At 35.7% G+C, this 21959-nt stretch overlaps 1 protein-coding gene across 2 annotated transcripts in view; it reads right to left on the bottom strand.

The window, feature by feature from the left end:
• LOC115214454 overlaps positions 1–21959 on the bottom strand; it is a 365440-nt gene that overhangs the window by 197469 nt on the left and 146012 nt on the right. For both annotated transcript variants that reach the window (XM_029783667.2, XM_029783655.2), the window contains exons 17-24: positions 20175–20269; positions 18980–19162; positions 15691–15902; positions 13761–13903; positions 12059–12171; positions 7607–7801; positions 3978–4186; positions 871–1007 (exon numbers count right to left, since the gene is read on the bottom strand). In XM_029783667.2, coding sequence (XP_029639527.1) covers positions 871–1007; positions 3978–4186; positions 7607–7801; positions 12059–12171; positions 13761–13903; positions 15691–15902; positions 18980–19162; positions 20175–20269 — 1287 coding nt within the window. The remainder of the gene's footprint in view (positions 1–870; positions 1008–3977; positions 4187–7606; positions 7802–12058; positions 12172–13760; positions 13904–15690; positions 15903–18979; positions 19163–20174; positions 20270–21959) is intronic.

Here is a 21959-nt window from a genome sequence, read left to right as displayed (position 1 = left end):
GTTGGCTGCAGTATACTTCGGCCATGATTAATAAGCCAGGTTTAAGGAAATCATAATGGATCATACCAGCACCAGACCACCAAACATACCATCAGCTTCTTTTGATGAATTTTATTTTTTGGACTGTGTTTTGGTGGCTCGTCTTTGTCCAACCATTGTGCTGAACATTTATGGTTGTTGTATTGGATCCATTTCTCATCACATTACAATTCAATTAAAAAATTATTCATTTTTGCGGTGAGAAAGTAGCATAATGCAGGCTTCCAAATGTTGCTGTTTCTGATTTTCATTGAGTTCATGTGGAACCCACTTATCCAACTTATTCACTTTACTGATTTGAACTAGGTGAGTCAATGTTGTTTGCTTGCTAGCACCAAACAACAACAATAATTCATGGCCACTTTGAGATGGATCTGACTCGACGGTGGCTTTCAGTTTGTCATTATCCACCTTTGTTTCTGGTCGACTGTGTTGCTCATTTGTGAGGTCAAAGTGACCAGAACGAAATTTTGCAAACCAATTTGATACTGTCTGCTGTGTAATTGCATTACAATGAAATACTCCATTAATATTCTGAGCTGTCTGTGATGCTGTATTTCCAAGAAAGAACTCATATTTAAAAACTGTACGGATTTCCGACTTATCTATCTCTAGACAAAAATAGCAGCAAAAAACTATTTATAAATACTTTATAAAGTGCAAAATGAGTTAAAACAAAGAAATATATGCGTCAGCTTTCTAATAAAAAATAAAGATTGTCAAAATATAATAATGGTGCAAAATGAACAGCCGTCAAAATTTACCATATACCTTACTACAAATTTCATACTTGACAACCTAATATTGAAACAACATGTTTAATTAGATTACCTTGCATATTATTGATATTTAGATCAATAAAATCAATCACAGCAAATAATATTTGCATATTTTTTGTATTTTCTCCAGGAAGTATATTTGTGTTATTGTACAAAAGTTTCCACATCATTGATACCAAATCTGCAACACTGTGAAAAAGAAACAAAAAAAAATGCAAAAAAGAAAGAAAAAATGGTCAAGATAAATGCTTTCAGAATATTCTGTATTTCTTGAAGTTATTTCTTTTTAGTTTTTAGAAATATACACTGTATGGTATGCTGTAAATATAATATATGTATGTGCATATTTATAAATATTTATATACAAAATATACTAGCATAGGAATTAACATGTTTAGTTTAAAAACATATTCTGTCTTTTATCTTTTACTTGTTTCAATCATCGGTTTGTGGCCATGCCTGGGCACCACTTTGAAGGGTCTTGATTGAATGAATTGGCCCCAGTACATATTTTGCAAAGCTTGGTTTGTATTCTATTGTACACACACACAACCCCTCCCTCCCACACTGATATATATTGCATTGGTTAGGATTGGCAACATGAAGTACATCCAGCCTTAAATAAATCTGTCTCAACAGATTCTGCCTAACCCATTGCAAGCATGTAAAAAAAACTTCATCCTGTATTAGTAATATATATAAATATGCACAAAGGGTGTGGCCAATGAATTGTCGTCTAAATTATATAGAAATGAAAATAACACTGACATCTCATTTTTACTAAAATTACATAATATCTTGGAATACTAAAGAGTAAATTTATTCAATAAAACTGCTATTGGCTTCAACCATGGCCTTCAGACGACTTCAGAATCTCCTGCAGCTCTTTTGGGCAGTCTTCTTGTTTAAGTTGATAAATGCTGCCATAATCCTTGCCTTCAGTTCATCTTTGGTGTTACAAGGAGCTTTGCACTCTCCACATAATAATCAAAGGGTTTGCAGTCTTAGGTGGCCAGATGTTAGGGGTAATGTGGTTGCAGAGATTGTCTCACAGCCATAACTGGGTTCTCCTGCTAGTGTGGCATGGGGCAGAGTCCTGTTGCCAGACATAGGGACTTACGGCATCTACCCTCTTGACCCAGGGCAGCACTATCTCCTCCAGGCACTTGATGAAGGCCTCCATGTTGAGTCTGAAGCTATGTGGGATGATGAATGGAGACATAGCATCACCATCACTAGTGATATCTCCAAACACTATGATGTTGACTGAATGTTTGATTTTTATCACTCTCAGTACATGCTTTGGGGACTGAGATTGACATCCAGCATTCTGACATGTTCATACTGGAGCTTCCAGCATGAATGCCAAGTGGTACAACACGTCATTTCCAAATTTTTAGCAGAATGAATTGCGTCATGGTACTGTTTTGCTCACCGACTGTCCAACTGACCCTACTATACAGTGTAGTTGACAAAATCAAAAACAAACAATGCACATGCATGAAATTAAAAATATAAAATGGTGGCAATTTACCCATCGTGGTGACAAAGGGTCTCTTACTCAGAGTAAAAGGTAAACTGTATGATGCATGTGTACGAACAGCCATGCTACACAGCAGTGAAACATGGGCTGTGACTGCTGAGGACATGTGTAAGCTCACAAAGAATGAAGCCAGTATGATCTGATGGATGTGTAATGTCAGTGTGCATACTCAACAGAGTGTAAGTACCTTGAGAGAAAAGTTGGACCTAAGAAGCATTAGATGTGGTATGCAAGAGAGACGACTGTACTGGTATGGTCATGTGGCAAGAATGGATGAGGATAGCTGTGTGAAAAAGTGCCACACCCTAGCAGTTGATGGAACCTGTGGAAGAGGTAGACCCAGGAAGACCTGGGACGAGGTGGTGAAGCACGACCTTCGAACTTTAGGCCTCACCAAGGTTATGACTAGCGCTTGAGACTTTTGGAAATATGCTGTGGTTGAGAAGACCCAGCAAGCCAAATGAAACCATAACCTGTGGCCTATGCCAGGAGCGTAACCAGCCCGCTTATGCGTACCTTTTCCTTCTTTGGTCACTAAACTCTGCTTGCAAAGACTTGTTGAGGCAAGTGAAATCAAAATCAAAATCAAAATCAAATTCAATGACTGGCATCCGTGCTAGTGGGGTGCGAAGAGCACCATACGAGCATGATCGTTGACAGAGCGGCTAACCGGCTTCCATGCCAGTGGCACTTAAAAGGGCATCATTCGAGTATGATCATTACCAGCGTCGCCTTACTGACACTTGTGCATGTACTAGTAGGGTGCCAAGAGCACCATCTGAGCATGATCATTGCCAGAGTAGCCAACTGGCTTCCATACCCGTGGCCCGTAAAAGGACACCATTCGAGCATGATCGTTACTAACGTCGCTTTATTGGCACCTGTGCCGGTGGCACGTGTAAAAAGATTTAAGCCAGTACCACCTGACTGGCCCCCATGCTGGTGGCACGTAAAAAGCACCCACTACACTCTCGGAGTGTATAAATCCACCCAGGCCTCTTCATAAAGTGGTTGGCAAGAAAGCAGAAATTGGGGCTTGAGAATTCCTTTTAGTCCTGTAGACGATATGGCAACCTCTCTAGTGCTGGTGCCATGATAAAATGCACTTAGCACTATGTAAAGAGTCAGGTTGAGAGGACTCTTTACTCTCATCAAGGACATGACAACCTCTCCTATACTGGTACCATAATAAAATGTACATAGTACATATTCTTTTCTACTCTAGGCACAAGGACCAAAATATGTACATAGTACATATTGTAAAGAAGGTAGATTTAAGCCTGGCATCTAAGTTTAGAATGTCAACAAACAGAAACATACAAGTGATAAGGTGTACTCCATCTGAAGAACCAGAAGAATAGTGACTCCAAGTAACAACCAACATAAATGTGTCAACTCATCTAACTCATGCCCACAGGGAAAGCAGACATAAAACGATAATTATGAGGATAGTGATTATGTTTGGTGGCTGATCACAGACCAATACATTGTAGAATAAAAATTACCAGTTGAATACTGGAATCTATGCAATTGACATACCTTACCCTTGAATTGTTGGCCTTGTGCCAAAATTTGAAAGCAATATTGTAAAATAAAAAATAAATTTATAAGTTTACCTGTCATCTTTCCCAATATTACTAATATTCATGTGTGTTAAATTTCCTGTCAGCTCAAAAAATATCTTATGGTATATTTGTACAAAGTCTTTGATATTCTGTATTCCCCCAGCTTGGGGTGGTAATTTGATGTATTCCTTAGCTTTCATGGATAATTCAGTCACATCCAGATTTAATTGTGGAGTAGTTTTTCCATATAGACTTGATATCTGGAATTGAACGTAGAAAAACAAATTATGAAACAATAAAGTGAGCACACAGAATGTATGGGACTGTGGACTCAGATTCTTTTGAATAATCTCTTCAAACTTAGACATATGAATTCTGCTGTGTGGTTAGCAATATGGGATTCACAGTGAGCAATGTGAGGTGCACAGTTAGCAATGTGCCTGCATAGTTAGCAACACAGGTTGCACAATAGCAATACATGTCTGCACAACTTGCAACACAGGTTGCACAATTAGCAACATTGGCTGTTCAGTTTGCCATGTGGATGCATGGATGTGGGATGCACAGTTAGGAATGTGAGATGTACAGACAGCAATATGGGTTGCACAATGTAGCATGCACAGTTAGCAATGTAGATTGCATATTTATCCACATGGAATGCCCAATTAGCAATGTGGTATGTACAGTTAGTAACTTGGATTGCATATTTTGTCATGTGGAATGCAAAATTAGCAATGTGGTATACACAGTTAACAATGTAGATTGCACAATTATCCATGTAGGATGCACAATTAGCAATGTGGTACACACAGTTAGCAACATGGATTGCACATTTATCCATGTGTGATGCAGAATCAGCAATGTGCTATGCACAGTTAGCAATGTGGATTGCATGTTTATCCATATAGGATGCACAATTAGCATTGTGGGGTGCACAGTTTGCAATGTGGGATGCACAGATTGTTCTCTTTCTGTATCTGTGGTCATACCAAATATAAGGGAAATGGATAAATTTAGTACATGGTACAACATATTCTTTTATTGTTTATTACTGGCCTCAGTCATTAGACTGTAGCCAAGAAATATAGCTAAAATATTTGTTTAACATAGTAAATATAGGCCCAGGCATAGCTGTGTGGTAAAAGGTTTGCTTCCCAATCATATGGTTCCAGGTCCAGACCCAAAGCATGGCACCTTGGGCAAGTGCCTTTTGCTCTAACTCCAGGCCAACCAAAGGCTTGTGAGTGAATCTGAAAGAAGACTGTCATGCATACATACATACATACATACATACATACATACATACATACATACATACATACATACATACAAACATACATACATACATACATGCACACACATACACACACATACGTAGTCCGATCAATAAGTATCCGGACTGTTGCCATAGTAACGAAGCTAAAGCATGCAAAGTGAAGCTGTTTGGTGCAGATTGACCTTGAATTATGTCGTGCATGCACACTAAGTTTTAACATTCTAGCTTACTTCTGCTGTTTACAGCAGTGTTTGGAAGTAAGGAGTGTAGCATCTGATCGTCATATTGATCATGACAGAGAAAGTTGAGTAGAGAATCTGCATCAAATTTTGTTAAAAGCTTGACAATACCTGTTCAGAAGCCCATGCAAAGTTTTTAAAAAGTTTTCATCATTCTCGACACAATCAAGGAGATCTTGTGCAACTGAAACCAGAGTGTCCCTTTGGTCAGCTGAAAGCAATTTTGGCACAAACATGGCAGACATGTGTCTCATACCCAAATCTGCAGTGATAATGGACTAAAATGAACCATAACTATGCATCTTCTGATAACTCATAGATGGTGATTCGAAGATTTCCCTTCACAGTTGCATGCACATCTGCAATGTTTTCCTGTTCTGCTGGCAGCAGATCTTCCAGAACGTTTGTCATTATTGACATTTTTTCAGCCTTCTTCGTAATGTCTGAACCACTCATACACTTGTGTGTGGCTCATACACTCCTCTCCATACACTTTCTGCAACTTTGAGCAGACTTCTGAGAAGTTATCACCAAGCTTTTGGTAAAATTTGATGCAGATTCTCAGCTCAACTTTCTCTGTCACAGTCAATACGATGATCACATACTACACCCATTCCTTCCAAGCATTGCTGTAAACCGCATAAGTGAGTTAGAACGTTAAAACTTAGTGAATATGCACAGTATAGTTCAAGGTCAATCTTTGTGAAACAGCTTTACTCTGCATTTTTAGCTTCATTACTATGGCAACAGTCCGGATACTTATTGATCAGACCTCATATACATGGGTGTGTGTGTGTGTGTGCGTGTGTGTAAAGGCACATGGCTTAATGGTTAGAGTGTTGAACTCACAGTCCTGAGATAGTGAGTTCAATTTCTAGACCAGGCTGTGTGTTGTCTTCTTGAACAAAACACTTTATTTTACATTGCTCCAGTTCACTCAGCTGCAGAAATAAGTTGTGACATCACTGGTGCCATGCTGTATCAGCCTTTGCCTTTTTCTTGGGTAACATCGGTGGTGTGGAGTGGGGTCTGGTATATGGGCGACTACTGGTCTCCCATAAACAACTTTGCCCGGATTTGTGCTTTGGAGCATAACTTTCTAGGTACAATCCTGTGGTCATTCATGACTGAAGGGGATTTTACCCGTTTAATATATATGTGTGCGTGTGCGTGTGCGTGTGTGTGTGTGTGTGTGTGTGTATGCATGCACACGTGCACTTGGGTGTTCAGTATAGTGTTCCAGTATAGATTGCTCAAGCTATGTGTATAGCTACAGCTGATTGGGGTGAAGTATTAGTGATCATAACCTTTGTTATTTAATGGTGTTATATTTGTGAAGCCAAGCTAACTGATCATCAGTAAAGATGATGTTTATCATTTACAGCAATATTAAAGGTTCTGTGTGTTGTTCATGACTAATGAAGTGAAGTACATGACTTCTAGATCTATTGTTCTGATTTAGTTTTATCCTGTTGGAAGAAACTAGGTTATCATATCCTCATCGAATAAAGTCCTGAAGATCAGCATTCATTTGTACCTTATTTTCCAGCATACAAGTCAACATATTATATTGTGTAAACATGTGAAAACATTCAAACATCATCACTATCTTTCCAAGTCCTGCAGCATTTCACATGAAATTTTTGGTTCTCCAAAGTTATCATGGTATATAAACTGACCTCTCTTTTTGTGGTATAGATTTTGGTCTGAAAAATTTGACTCATGTATCAGAAAAAAACATTTGGCATGAGGTGATTTGGCTGTCTTGATTATGCCAGGTATTGGAAGGTTAAGGAGCAATAAAATATTGTCCTTTCTAATACTTTGGATTTTGGCACCCTAAGATAGATCACAACTCAGGTAGGGTTACAAATAGAGGTAATATAACCTGGAAAAGGCTGAAGTTTGCCTCAACCAGCACACTGGACATCATATATCTGAATATTTCAATATCAAGGATGATGTGTCCATTTGATTAGTTAATTCCACACTCTAGTTCTGCTTAGAAAGAAAGTTTATTTTGCTACAAAACAAAAACATCATCATTGACAGCAGCAAGTGCAATAACAATAACATACACAAAAAATAACAAAGACAAATATAAGCTACATAAATATCAATTTAGAAAAATATAAAATATGTAAAATAAATAGTTAAATACATACAGCCATAGATAGTTTTTCTAATTTGGGGTATACAGAGAGCTTTTCAGCAACTACTGTCCAATTAAGATTGCAGAAAGCATTTTCATAAGAAGTAATTGTTGATTGATTGAAATCAGGTGGAAACAATAGGATATTGGAGATTTTTAAATCCTCACATATTCGTCGCCCATTAATCTCAAGTAGGTTTGCAAGAACCTGTGGAAATATAAATTGATAAATTAAACTAAAGAACTTCCACATATATTTAGAACGAAATTTTTAAAAGATTTGATTAATTAGAGAATTTGAAAATAGCAACATAGCAACTTCTGTTTTGAAAATAAAATTAAAATATCTTAGAAAAAAAATTGGTACCAATGACCATTGAAGAATTTCCCAGACAAACAAGATTGATGTGGCTGATATGCAGCTGAAATATCAGCAAACAAACACCACTACAACTGCTGCCACGACCACCACCACCACCACTACCACCATCCTTTGTCTTCATCATCACCACCATCATCTTTGTTTTTCTTCTTGTTTTTCCTATACTGGTCTGGATTTGATGAGACATATCGAGACAGTGCTCTATGGCTAGATACCTTGCATGACACCAAACCTACTTGCTTATCATTGGTCTTTGCATATTGTCAAACTGACAATCTGTGAGATATACTGTTTGTATGGGGCATAAGAAAGCATCACTGTAGCCTAAGCCTTGTCATTGCAAAGATATACGGAAACAAGCATACACACACACATGCACACACATGCACATATATATGCACACACATGCCACACAGATATACACACACACATCTTTTTTTCATTTCTTCCTTCATTTAAAGTCTGTCTTTCTATGTTAGCATGGTTTAGACAGGAAGATATTTGAGGCAATATATACATGTACATATGTATACATGATCTGATTAATAAGTATCCGGATTGTTGCCATAGTAACGAAGCTAAAGCACTCAGAGTATAGCTACTTGGTACAGATTGACCTTGAACTCTGTTGTGCATGCATTCTAGCTTACTTCCGCTGTTTACAGCAGTGCTTGAAAGGAAGGGGTGTAATGTGTGATCATCACAATGACCACGACAGAGGAAGTTGAGTAGAGAATTTGCATCAAATTTTGTTAAAAGCTTGACAATACCTGTTCAGAAGCCTATGCAATGTTTACAAAAGGTTTTCATCATTCTTGATACAATCAAGGAGATCTTGTGCAACTGAAACTGGAGTGTCTTTTTGGTCAGCTGAAAGCAGTTTTGGCACAAACATGGCAGACATGTGTCTCATACTCAAATCTGCAGTGATAATGGACTAAACTGAACCATAACTAATCTGTGTATTTTCTAATAACTCACAGATGGCGATTCGAAGATTTCCCCTCACAGCTGCATGCACATCTGCAACGTTTTCCTCAGTTCTGCTGGTTGCAGGTCTCCCAGAATGTTTGTCGATATTGACATTTTTGTTTGGCTATCTTGGAAATGTCTGAACCACTCACACATTTGTATGCAGCTCATACACTCCTCTCCATACACTTTCTGCATCTTTGTGTAGGCCTCTGAGCAGGTATTGCCCTGGCAACTTTCTCTGTCATGGTCAATGCGACGATCACACACTACACACATTTATTCCAAACACTGCTGTAATTAGTGGAAGTGAGCTAGAACATTAAAACTTAGTGCACATGCACAGCAGAGTTTAAGGTCAGTCTGTGCCATACAGCATCACTCTGTGTGTTTTAGCTTCATTACTAAGGTAACAGTCCGGATACTTATTGATCAGAACTTGTACAAACATACATGCAAAAAAGAATAGGTAAGAGTTCAATCAAACATTTCTGCGTAAGCATCAACACAGTAATGTACATAGGTACATAAACAAACTAAATGCGCAATGCTTCTAAAAAATATCACGCATTACTCAGTCATAGCTTCTTTTATGCAATTGTAGAAGTGAAACAATTCATTGGATCTTGTAATGAACAAAATTGTCTCATTTACTATTAAGTATAAATAGAAAATGAATAGACAGAAAAATCTTTATGGCTAAACACTTCAGTCTCCTTTGTCCTAATTGTGACTATACCTAGAACATACATTAGAATTATGAACTTAATAAACAATCATATGAAATATAGGTATGGTTAAAGCCTATATCCTTTGGATTTATGTAAAAACTAAATGACTCTGTGTAATGTCAAACAACCAGAGTTAAACTTAAGTACAAAACATTGAAGTGAACAAGCAAAGGGCACCATTAACAATCTTAATACACATAGCTAAATCATTATATTAAAAGCATGGTAACTTCATAAAAAAAAGCAGTATCCAAGAAGAATAACATCGATGTTGGCAACAATGTGCAGTTGGACAATAGTAACAATCAGTTTGCTTCTCTCACACAAGATCATTGCAGAATATACAAATACAACAAGGACAAAATCAGTGGCAACACCTAACTATAGTCACAAAAATAGTCAGCTTGCTCAAGAACAAAATCAGTCAAATGATAATTTTCACCAACAAACAGAAGAATATTGAAATCTTTTTTAATTCTCTAAAAGTGGTTTGGAAAGATATGCTGTGGCTGGTTCAAAACATTAAATTTAAAGACAGGTTGTTTCAAACAAGCATTAAAAAAAACTTTCTAAATTATGGTGAAGTCATGTGACTATAGCATGGCAGATTGTGAAGAGCGAGCAGAAGAGTTCAACTGATGCTGGGCACAGAAATCCTAGAAGATCAATGGCCAGGTTCACCAGGCTCTATCAAGTAACAGCAATGCATCCATAGGGGTGGCATCCATTGCTGTGTAATCAGCTAATGAAAAATTCACTATGAATCAAGCTCCTGATTAAAATTCATAATAACAGAATTGAATGGTAACAGAGAGGCATGGGAATCCATGAAAGAAGCATCCCCACCAAAAAAAAAAAAAAAGAAAACTGGGAGTAGTATATGGATCAGTGGGAAAATGTCTAATGTCTATTGAATCAGAACCCACATGTGAGATGGAATTTCTTGATACAGGAGTCAGCAATAACATTGCATGCCTGTCACAAGGAGATGGAGCTGCTCTATAAAGACAGAAGTAAGTACCTGGAGTTGGACTGGGCTCACAATTTTGAAAATAAAATTCTGTTCCTTCAAAGAATTAACTACTAGATGATCATAGATATAACACTATCAATAAAATCACAAAGCATCTGAAACAGTTAAAAAATACACTAGGAACTAACAAATTAAAACCTTAAACAAGAACTAACAGCTATAGCTGAGATATTAACATATAAATCTGCAGAGTATAAAGAGAAAACATGGAATAGATTGTTTGTTAGAGATCCTAAATAATTCTATTGTAGTTTTAACAAAAACAACACACTATCTGTAAAAACAAGGTGAAAGTATGGGAAAGAAATGAATGGATAGATGGATTAGAACAGTAATACTGTAAGCATGTTGATCGAAAACTTTACGTAATCTATTTTGCAATACTTGGAGCAGTCCAAAAAACATTATTAAAGTGGAAACCTTCAGGTCCAGATTTTATTACAGATATTTGTTCAAAAATCTCAACTTTTGTTTGCAAGATTTAACAACACTGCATAAGAAGAGTATCAAGGGCACATTAAATGTATCTAAATAGCTGTCAACAGCCATTACCATTCTTGTCTTACCAAATCGCCAAATAACTGAAGCTAAAAATTATCATCCAATAGCTTGCAAAAACATCATGTATAAGATATATCCTGAGTACCTCTGAGTGCCAGAAATAATGTACCACCAACAATATCATAACTCCTCAACAAGCTGAGAAAAAAGAATGCGTGGGGATGTAATGAGTATATACTAATTGACCCATTAGCGTTTAGCCATATCTGGTCAAAATATTCTACCTATTTTATATTAAATCTGGCCAGAACCAATCTCTCACACCTACTCAGCAATGTCATTCTAAAAATATACAAACACATCACTGAAATCTTGAAGCTACAAGATAATGTGTGGATAATTCAAAACAATGTGAATAAATAAGCATTACATTTGACAGAGTAATCTGAATGCTAAAGGGTTAATAGAATGATACAAGAAAGGACTATAAAGAACTACAGAAATGTGGCTTCAGTGTGATTGGACTACCAACAAGTCTTTGACAGTTTACCACATGAATGAATTATTAGATTCCATACTCTCTCCAAATCTGATATAACTGATTCCTCTCAGAAGGATAGAGAGATTATAGAAAGAAAACATGAAAGAGAATTGACCTCAGCATATGTTTGGTATTTATTTCATTTTATGAAACTCAAAGAATGAAAGACAAAATTGACATTGGTAGGATTTGAACTCGGAATGTAGAATAAATACCACAAACATTTTATCTAATGCTCTAATAACTGAACCAATTTTCTGCCATATCCTCTACATTATTAAGAACTTAAAAAAAAATCAACTTACTTTATGAGGGTAATAATTAATGGAATAACTCAGTATCTTAAGCATGCCTTCATAAAATGGTGTTAATTGACTGATTGCCACAGCAAACATATTTGAAATGCCATTTGGGTCTCCTGAAATCAAAAAATGAGTAGAATTGAAGAGTCTTGCAGTAGTTCTTTAATTTAGATTACTTAAATTACAATATATTCTCATCTATAGAAATTTTGAATATATGTGTTTATAACATCTATAAACAGAACAAATATGTATTAAAAAAATACAAGTGTTAAAAATAATGATAATGGTAAACAAGACGATAGTGATTTTAATGATGATGACAATGATATTGATAAGGACATCCAGATTGCTGGTGCTGCTGCTAATGATGATGACAAGGACAACAATGATGATGATGATGAGGAGGAGGAAATGGTGTTTTTAGCAATGTTAAATCTTAGAGATATTTGAAAGAAATAGAGAAGAATGAAACTAAATTATGCTTATGAATTTGTTTTGCAAAATTCCTGATGTGAAATCATGTGTTGAAACAGATATTGTTATATTTTGGGATGGTCATTTTTTCTTGCTAAATAAACACCCACACTATATATTTCTTCTTCACTCATTTATTATTGTTCTTATTTTATCCTGTGTCCATTGTCTGGAAATCTTTCACCTAGGACAAGACAGGACCAGAGGGGGAAATGTAGGATGGAAGAGTCGCTGAAGAGGTCACAGATGCGTGACAAAAGATTTATCTAATGGACATTAGATAAAATAAGAACAATAATAAGCAAGTGAAGAACAAATATATGATGCATGTGTTTATTTGGCAAGAAAAATAAAGAAAAGCATGACCATCCCAAAATATGACAAAGTGAATTATTTTATTATTATTTAGTTCAAGAGAGTGTTTATAGCCTTTCCAGTCTTACTCTAATTCATAAGGCCAATGTGATGTTGTGAGAGAGAAAGAGTGGAAGAGAGAGAAAGAGTGTGTATGTGTGTGTGTGTATGTGTGTGTGTATGTGCATGTATATGTATGTATATGTGTATGTGTGTATATGTGTGTGTGTGTGTGTGTGTGTATATATGTGTGTGTGTGTGTGTGTGTATATGTGTGTGCATGTGTGTTTTGTTCTGGGAGTAAAGAATCAGGTATTTAGTAATGGATTTTGTAAGATAGTTGGGATACTGACAGAAGAAGCAGAAAAATCAAGTTTAGCAGGGACGTTGGAGATTCAGAAAACCAAACAACCATAACTGCTGTGGTAGAAGAAATAAAGAGAGAAGACATAGCGTATTAGGTAGTGTTTGTTGCATATTATGAGTGAAGGCTTGCCAATGAATTGAGTTAACTTCTTTTGGATGTGAACTACAATGTTTGTTATTTGTTGACAGATTTAAATGTTTGTCTTCATTTTGATTGTTATGGTTACAACATTTTGGCTGCTGTAAGCCCACAACCTTCTCAACCACTCCACTTAAGAGTACAATTGGATCATTCAAATGAAATATATTCTGGTTCAAATGGAAAGTGCAAGGGACAGGACTAGTCAGACAATAATTGGTTTCGAATTTTAGCACAAGGCCAGCAAGTTTGGGGGAGGGGTAAGTCAATTACATTGGCCCTAATGCTCAACTGGGAAGAAGAATGAGGAGGAGAAAAAGAAAAGGGAAAAGGAGGAGGAGGAAATGGAGAATAAATTAAAAATAATACCTTTTTGCATAGCAGATTCTAGAACAACATCCAAATAAATGTCAAAAATAATCAGATTTAGTTTCAACTGTTCTTTCACTCTGGATGAAACAAGAGGACTGTTCTGTGCGTATAAAGCAACCTTTGTTGCAGCATCAATAATCCTAGGAAGATTGTAATAATAAATACAATTTACACTTACATTTTATATAATAATGAAAATACAAGAGGCCTATATTGAAAAATTATATTTCCGAATGCATGAGATATAAGGCTGGGTCCATATCATCCCTAAGGGTCCATATAAAGTTTTTGGGGTCCACACAAGAAAATAGTAAATTGAGGATCCACAACAGTATTTTAAGAACCCCTGAAAAGATTTTGTTTTAGGGAAATTGATCAATGGAAATTGCAGATGTGTTACCAGTGCCGGTGGCATGTAAGAGAACCTTCCGTTTCGTGACCGTTGCCAGCACCGCCCCGTTTCGTGTCCGTTGCCAGCCTCACCTGGCCCTTGTGCCGGTGGCACATAAAAAGCACCATCCGTTCGTGGCCGTTTGCCAGCTCTGTCTGGCACCTGTGCGGGTGGCACGTAAAAAGCACCCACTACACTCACGGAGTGGTTGGCGTTAGGAAGGGCATCCAGCCGTAGAAACACTGCCAGATTTGACTGGGCCTGATGAAGCCTTCTGGCTTCACAGACCCCTGTAGAACCGTCCAACCCATGCTAGCATGGAAAACGGACGCTAAACGACGATGATGATGATGATGATTACAAAAAACAGCTAGGTTTCTTTTTCGGACATTTTACAAAGTTCAACTTACACAATTTAAAGTGTGAAAAAGATGAAATTTTGAAAGAAGTTTCTATGAAACTAGGTTTTAAACATCGAATGGCTATGGAGGTCCACCAGAATAAAATAATAATCAAATGGGTCCATAGGTAAAAAGTGGTTGAGAACATCTGGTTTAGACTATCAACAACATGAGTCATAAGTTCAAATTACACTGTTGTCCACAGACAATTTTGTTTCCCCAGTTTTCCTAACAGTCTTTCACTTTTTATTTCAAGGTTGTATGATGTGAGGTAGGAAGGGCATCCAAATGCAAAGATACACAGTTCAAATGACAAGCAAGTGTTCAAATCTTAACAATCCCTTCATCTCTACACCATTATTTATGTTTAGAACTTAGATGTAACTAAAATACATAAGAAAATATATAAAGCTTTTTAGTCTGGTGTTCTATTATTTCTGACACACCACTATATTTCACTTATTCTGAATATTATATTTCACTTAAGTTAAAGAAAACTTTGTAGCTGAGTAAGACAATCACTACAAGTAGAGGTCAGCTTGACATGGAATAAACTGTTCTACATCCTATTCATTATGTCCATTCCAGATGAGAATCATTGCTTAGATCCACTGTCAAAGGCTGTCTTAGAAGTCTGCTCACTCTGGTCTGAGGGTGAGTATCAGAGTATTATTTATTATTTCAACTAACTTATTAGAGAACACCTAGAGAGGATTGCTAATGTTAGCAATGAACATTAGATCTATTAAATAAAGAACAGACTGGTGTAGATGATAAGTAGTGGTATTAAAAAAAATGAGAACATGAGCTGGAAATATGATAGAAACTTGAAGCTTGCTAGAGTTAAAGGTGTAGGATATACAGAGGGCATTATTAGTGAATGAGAGATAAAATTCCTTCTGATGTCATGCCATTCAAGACAGTCCCTGGTTCTATAATACTCATTTCCTGATTTAAAATGATCTCTAAATTAAAACATTCTATCAAAATTTTATGTTAAATTATGATCTGAACATCAGCTTAATAATGATTGCTATGTTACTAAATAGTTCATTATTTTAAAAATAAACTGAGAAAAAAAGTGAATTTTAGTAGAAATATCATAACAAAAGGGTTAAAATAGACATTGGCTTACATTTCTGCTTGATGGTTTCCACTATGTAATTTACCTATTTCCTCATACAACATAGTCATTAATTTCTCTACATATGAATGAGGACCTGACATCATCATTTTATTACTTGCTTCTATGAAATCTGATGCAACTTTAAAAAATCCTTTCAAATCTGCCACAAAATCATTCCAATCCAATTTAACTGGTGTACTTGATTGCATAATATTGTCAAACTGTAAAATATAAACATTAAATCCTGTTTGAATACATTTTTATGGGCATTATTTTGCTAATGATGCTAATCTGGAGTTTAATGTTAACAATTTATCAATATTAATAATTGATTAATTTGCAACTAATAAAAAATAGCTATGCTAAGTGTGTATGCTTATTTCTGAAAAAGAAAGAAAGGTACGTTGCTGGAATTTGGATAAGAAAAATAGCATTTCTGTTGAACTTAAGAATATGTATGTATGTATATATGTATGTATGTATGTATGTATGTATGTATGTATGTATGTATGTATGTATGTATGTATGTATGTATGTATGTATGTATGTATGTATGCATGCATGTATGAATGCATGCTTGTATGTATGTATGTATGTATTTATGTATGTATGTATGTGTGTATGTATGTATGCATGTATGCATGCATGCTTGTATGCATGTATGTATGTATGTATGTATGTATGTATGTATGTATGTATGTATGCATGCATGCATGCTTGTATGTATGTATGTATGTATGTATGTATGTATGTATGTATGTATGTATGTATGTATGTTTGCCATTGTTCAATTTTATTTCAAGGTTCCTTTCCAAAAGAGAAAGAACCAGTTTCAAACCTAGATCCAAGGTTCCTTCACTGGAATTTCAACATCAAAAACAGGGTATTTTTGTTTGCTTGGTTTTAGGGATGTGTGTGTGTGTGTGTGTGTGTGTGTGGTGTGTGTGTGTGTGCAGATTTGTATGTTTTGCTTTATATATGTATTCTCATGCATATAGTTGCATGCTTAAACATACTCATATATACTTAAAGGATAAACTTCTGGAAAGTTTTACAGATTTTTACAGTTCCAGTAATAAATTGGATCTGTAGTCTTCGAATTAGCTTTCTAGTTTCTGGTTTTGAGAAGCCTAATTTCTCAAGATTGGTATTTAGGCAGTGTATTACATATCCCAGGGCCCCAATAAACAGAGGTATAAATGTGAACTTGTAATCTGGATAGAGTAACTGCAGATTTCTTAGTAGTTCAGCATAGGTATTCTTTTTTTACACTGATCTTCAGCTTTATGTTAGCATCTGCTGGGCAGCTGATTTCCACAACTGTGCACAGTTTCTCTTCTCTACTGCAAATCATTGCATCAGGTCTGTTGTGTTTACATTTTATTGAGGACATTCCACTAGTACTCCATTCACTAGGACATTCCACCAATACTCCTTTTTATTTTGAGTGGCTATGGCTTCTACCATGCTGTGGGTTCATATTTCTTTGTCCTCAGGGTTATCCTTTTAACGGATTTTATTATAGTGTGTTCCAGCTACAACATCGTGTCCCATTGGTAGATAATACCATGATGACATTTTTGGATAACTGCTTATGATGTGGGTAATATCTTCAGTGTTAACTCCATAAAGTTGTCATGTATGTATACATGTGCTGTGATGAGAGTTATGGTGCCCCCTTGTGAAAGATAGACTGGTCTGAATAAAGTATAAATCGTAATGATACGAGTGAGTTAAAAGGTTCAGAGTTCGGAGTCAAGTGAAGTTTGTGATAGTTTACAGTGAAGTCGGAAGGTGTTGGTTGGTTAGTTCACAAGGAATATTGATTGTTGGTTCGTAAAGAGATTTGTTACTTCAGTTCCTTACAATTTTTTACTGTTGTCTGGTTCTTATCTATTGTACTTAACAATTACATTATAACAGTATGTATGTATGTATGTATGTATGTATGTATGTATGTATGTATGTATGTATGCATGCATGCATGCATGCATATATATATATGTATGTATATATATATATATAATGCATATATATATATATATATATATATATATATATATATGGTAAATGAAAGACAGGAAGATAAAATATATGAGAATTTATTGTTAATCACAACAATTGTTCCGACACATTTGCAAATGTTTCTGCCAGCTCACTACCCTGATGTCAAATTTTAGTTATTATACGTATACCATATTTCCTAACTGCACTCATGGTTGTATAAGTATTCTTTCAAAGTTACCTGTCACATAATGTTTAGCACTCGAGTAACGACATAACAGTTGATACTGATTATTGATTTTGTCAGTCTGACTGAGCAGACCAGTGATCAAAGCATACTAACAGTGGACATCTAGTCTTTTATTCAGGCATAGGCCATACCCACCTAATGTAACTTTTTTTTTACACAAAGGGTAATGATCTGAGGAAGATTTGGCTGCTATTTCTATCTGGTCAAGCAACCAACTACAGGCACCCTTTTAATGTATGTGGATAGAAATGACTGTTATGATTGAACATCATTAACATAGAGAATGAATATATATTTAGGAAGGATGTACTTAAGCACCAGAGCACTGCAAATTAATCAAATGTTTGTTAGTTAACTGTATGTAGCACTAATTTTTCCATCTCAAATCATATCTATTTGTAGCAAGTTTGTCACTCAAGAATCTCTGCTCAGTTCTAAGGATAAGATCTGGATGACATCTGAACTTCAATCCTTTGACAGGCAGGTGTGTCATCTGTTAATTAAATGTTTCAATTTCAAAATTATGAGAGAAAACTTACTACTATATCAACATTTTTTTGTGTTGTAAAGGACAATTAACTGGTTTAGTTTACATATTGCAGATTGATCAAAATTCCACTGAGGTCATGTCTATTTTATGATTATAAGAGGTTTCTTGCAAAAGAGACTCCTGTATCAAAATATTTTAATCATCAGGATATTGTTAAAACTGGAAGAATTAACCCAAACTATAACAAGTAATGCAATGATTGGCTTCACTCTAGCTTGATAGAGTAACTACAATCACAGAGATTTGGAACACCAGTAGTCATGAAGTTCTAGGACAGTTGCTCACAGAATTTTGAGTGAATAATATCGCTGATGAGAATGTCAAACACTTAATTCCACTAAAGTGGTATCAGTACACTGGCATTAAGGCATGAGAGGTATGATCAGAGGTATGATCAGTTTACACACTTCATAATGAACCATGCTATTGGGCAGTTGGAGCTCATCTGTATATCTCATATATAATTTGTAAATATAAAGACTGAAGAAAATTACCATCATATAAACTTCTGCAAAAGAAGAAAGTTTCAAAAGCAGACGTGTGAAATTTGATTTACAAAATATAGCCTCTAGGCTTTCAACTGGTATATCTGGAGACATAGCCCATGACGTCAATAGTCCATATTCTGAACACATCATTTCTTCAGGGTTAGATGCATTTTGGAGTATAAAGTTAACCTGAAAAATAAAGGAATATGTCAATATATTGTTTATAAAGTTTTGTATTACTTCAATCATCTTTAAAGTGATCCACTTTTGTGACTATTATAGAAAAATATGAATTGAAATTTTGTAATCTAAATATGGAATTCACTGTTATTTGCCATTAGAAAATCACAGATCAGCTGGAATTTTGACACTGTATCTAGTGTAGGATTTACCTATAGGTTTGGTGGGTTGAAATTTAGGACTTCAGAATCTAGGTGTTCATTGGTCAAGGTGTTCAATATTTTTTATACTGTCTTAGGCTCTTTTGGGAAAATACTCAAAAATAAAGTAGCCTTGGACCTTTCTTTTTCTAAATCCAGAGTTGACTGAATCAGAGTATTATTTCTGAACCTGATATGATACAGAGTATCCATAAATTACAATTTGAAAGATTCAGAAAAAAATTAAAAATAAGAATTACTCAGCAGAGTTTATCGGAAAACAGACAAATAAATTCTGTTTTATTAGAAATATGAGAATGTGTTTATGTGGGCTCCATTGCTTGCATGTAATAAATAGATTCAATAAATTGTTGAAGTTGCGAAGATAATTTACGGACATCTTGTATATTCTTCATATTATGTAGGATTGAATATCCCTCATAATAATTTTTACTCTACTCATATCAATTGATATGAATACATTAAAAATGTTTTTTTCTTCATCATCATCATTGTTTTCATCATCACCTTAGATTAAATTAGATAATTTGCAACTAGCTTAAATAATTAGAATTATGCATACCTTTACATAGAATGCTAAAATACATAGCATTTTATAATAATTTATAAACTAAAAAAAAACCAATGGGTTGCATCATGAGAATAATACGTAATGGAAATTATATGATATATTTATTTGTATAATCATAATAATGTAATGGTTCAGAAACAAGTTAGCTCATTATGGAATACACAATTTGAAAAAATTATAGAAATACAAATGTTAAAGATGTTGACAAAATTAGAAATTTGTGTTCAACCTTTGGATTTCCTAGAAGGAAAAGCATAGATTCGGAGAGTTCAATGCCGTAGTTAAACTGAAACATCAGTAGTTCATCAAACTGAATGTTTAGGCCTGTAATAGATATAAAAACAAGCATTTTGAAAACAGAAAAATCTAAATGAGTATACAAAGAAAACTTACTTTGAGTTATGATTGGAATTTTCACTAATATTAGTTAAAAAAAGAAAAGAAAAGTTGGACCTAAGAAGTATCAGATGTGGTGTGCAAGAGAGATGACTGCGCTGGTATGGCCATGTGGCGAGAATGGATGTGGATAGCTGTATGAAAAAAGTGCCACACCCTAGCAGTTGAGGGAACCTGTGGGAGAGGTAGATCCAGGAAGACCTGGGATGAGGTGGTGAAGCATGACCTTTGAACATTGGGCCTCACCGAGGCAATGACTAGTGACCAGGACCTTTGGAAATATGCTGTGCATGAAAAGACTCGGCAAGCTCAAGTGAGACCATAACCTTGTGGCCTATGCCAGGGGCGTAACCAGCCCACTTATGCATACCTTTCCTTCATTGGACACTAACCTCTGCTTGCAAAGACCTGTTGAGGCAAGTGAAATCGAAATCAAAATCAAATTCGATGACTGGCATCTGTGCTTGTGGAGCACTAAGAGTACCATATGAGCGTGATCATTGCCAGAGCAACAAGCTGGCCTCCATGCCGATGACATCTAAAAAGCACCATTTGAGTGTGATCATTCCCTGTGTCGCCTTACTGGCACTTGTGCTGGTGGCACTCGAAAAAACATTTGAGCGAGGTCATTGCCAGTGCTGCTGGACTTGCTCCTGTGCAAGTGGCACATAAAAAGCACCATTTGAGTGTTGCTGCTGCCAGTACCACTTAGCTGGCCCTCGTGCCAGTGGCATGTAAAAGCACCCACTACGCTCTTGGTGTGGTTGGCGTTAGGAAGGGCATCCAGCTGTAGAAACTCTGCCAGATCAGATTGGAGTCTGGTGCAGCCATCTGGTTCACCAGACCTCAGTCAAATCATCCAACCCATGCTAGCATGGAAAGCGGACGTTAAACGATGATGATGATGATGATTAATTATATGATAGTACTAGAGTGTTGTCTGTCACGTGAACGGTAACTTTGTAAGCATACTTTACCACTATGGGTAATTATTGTATGATATAATGTATTCATACAATAATTATAATTTAACTTTATGAAATTTCTCAGTGCTTATACAAAACAATGAAATGAATACTGATTTTCAGAACAATATTCAAAAAGTAAGAAAAAAATATGAAAAAATCCTCCATGCTGATTTTATACATTGGAAGTTCATATACATGCATCATGTCTTTCTGTCTCTGTCTGTCTGTCTCTCTCTCTCTCTCTCTCTCTCTCTCTCTCTCTCTCTCTATATATATATATATATGTTATATAAATATATGTCTGTATATTATATATATCAAATATATACAGTATATTATGTATACATATGTCATGTATATACATTATATATATATCATCATCATCATCATCATCGTTTAACGTCTGCTTTCCATGCTAGCATGGGTTGGACGATTTTGACTGAAGGCTGGCAAACCAGATGGCTGCACCAGGCTCCAGTCTTAATCTGGCAGGGTTTCTACAGCTGGATGCCCTTCCTAACGCCAACCACTCTGAGAGTATATATATATATATATATATATATATATATATACGTTATAAGAGGTAATGGTTTCATTGAGACCCAAAGGTGTCAGGTAATGCTGAATAAGTACTATAGACAGACCATAGT

This window comes from Octopus sinensis, linkage group LG1 (assembly GCF_006345805.1).
Source record: "Octopus sinensis linkage group LG1, ASM634580v1, whole genome shotgun sequence".
In the NCBI taxonomy this organism is placed as follows: domain Eukaryota; kingdom Metazoa; phylum Mollusca; class Cephalopoda; order Octopoda; family Octopodidae; genus Octopus; species Octopus sinensis.
Note: the sequence above shows the minus strand (reverse complement) of the source record. Positions and strands in the feature narration are given on the sequence as shown.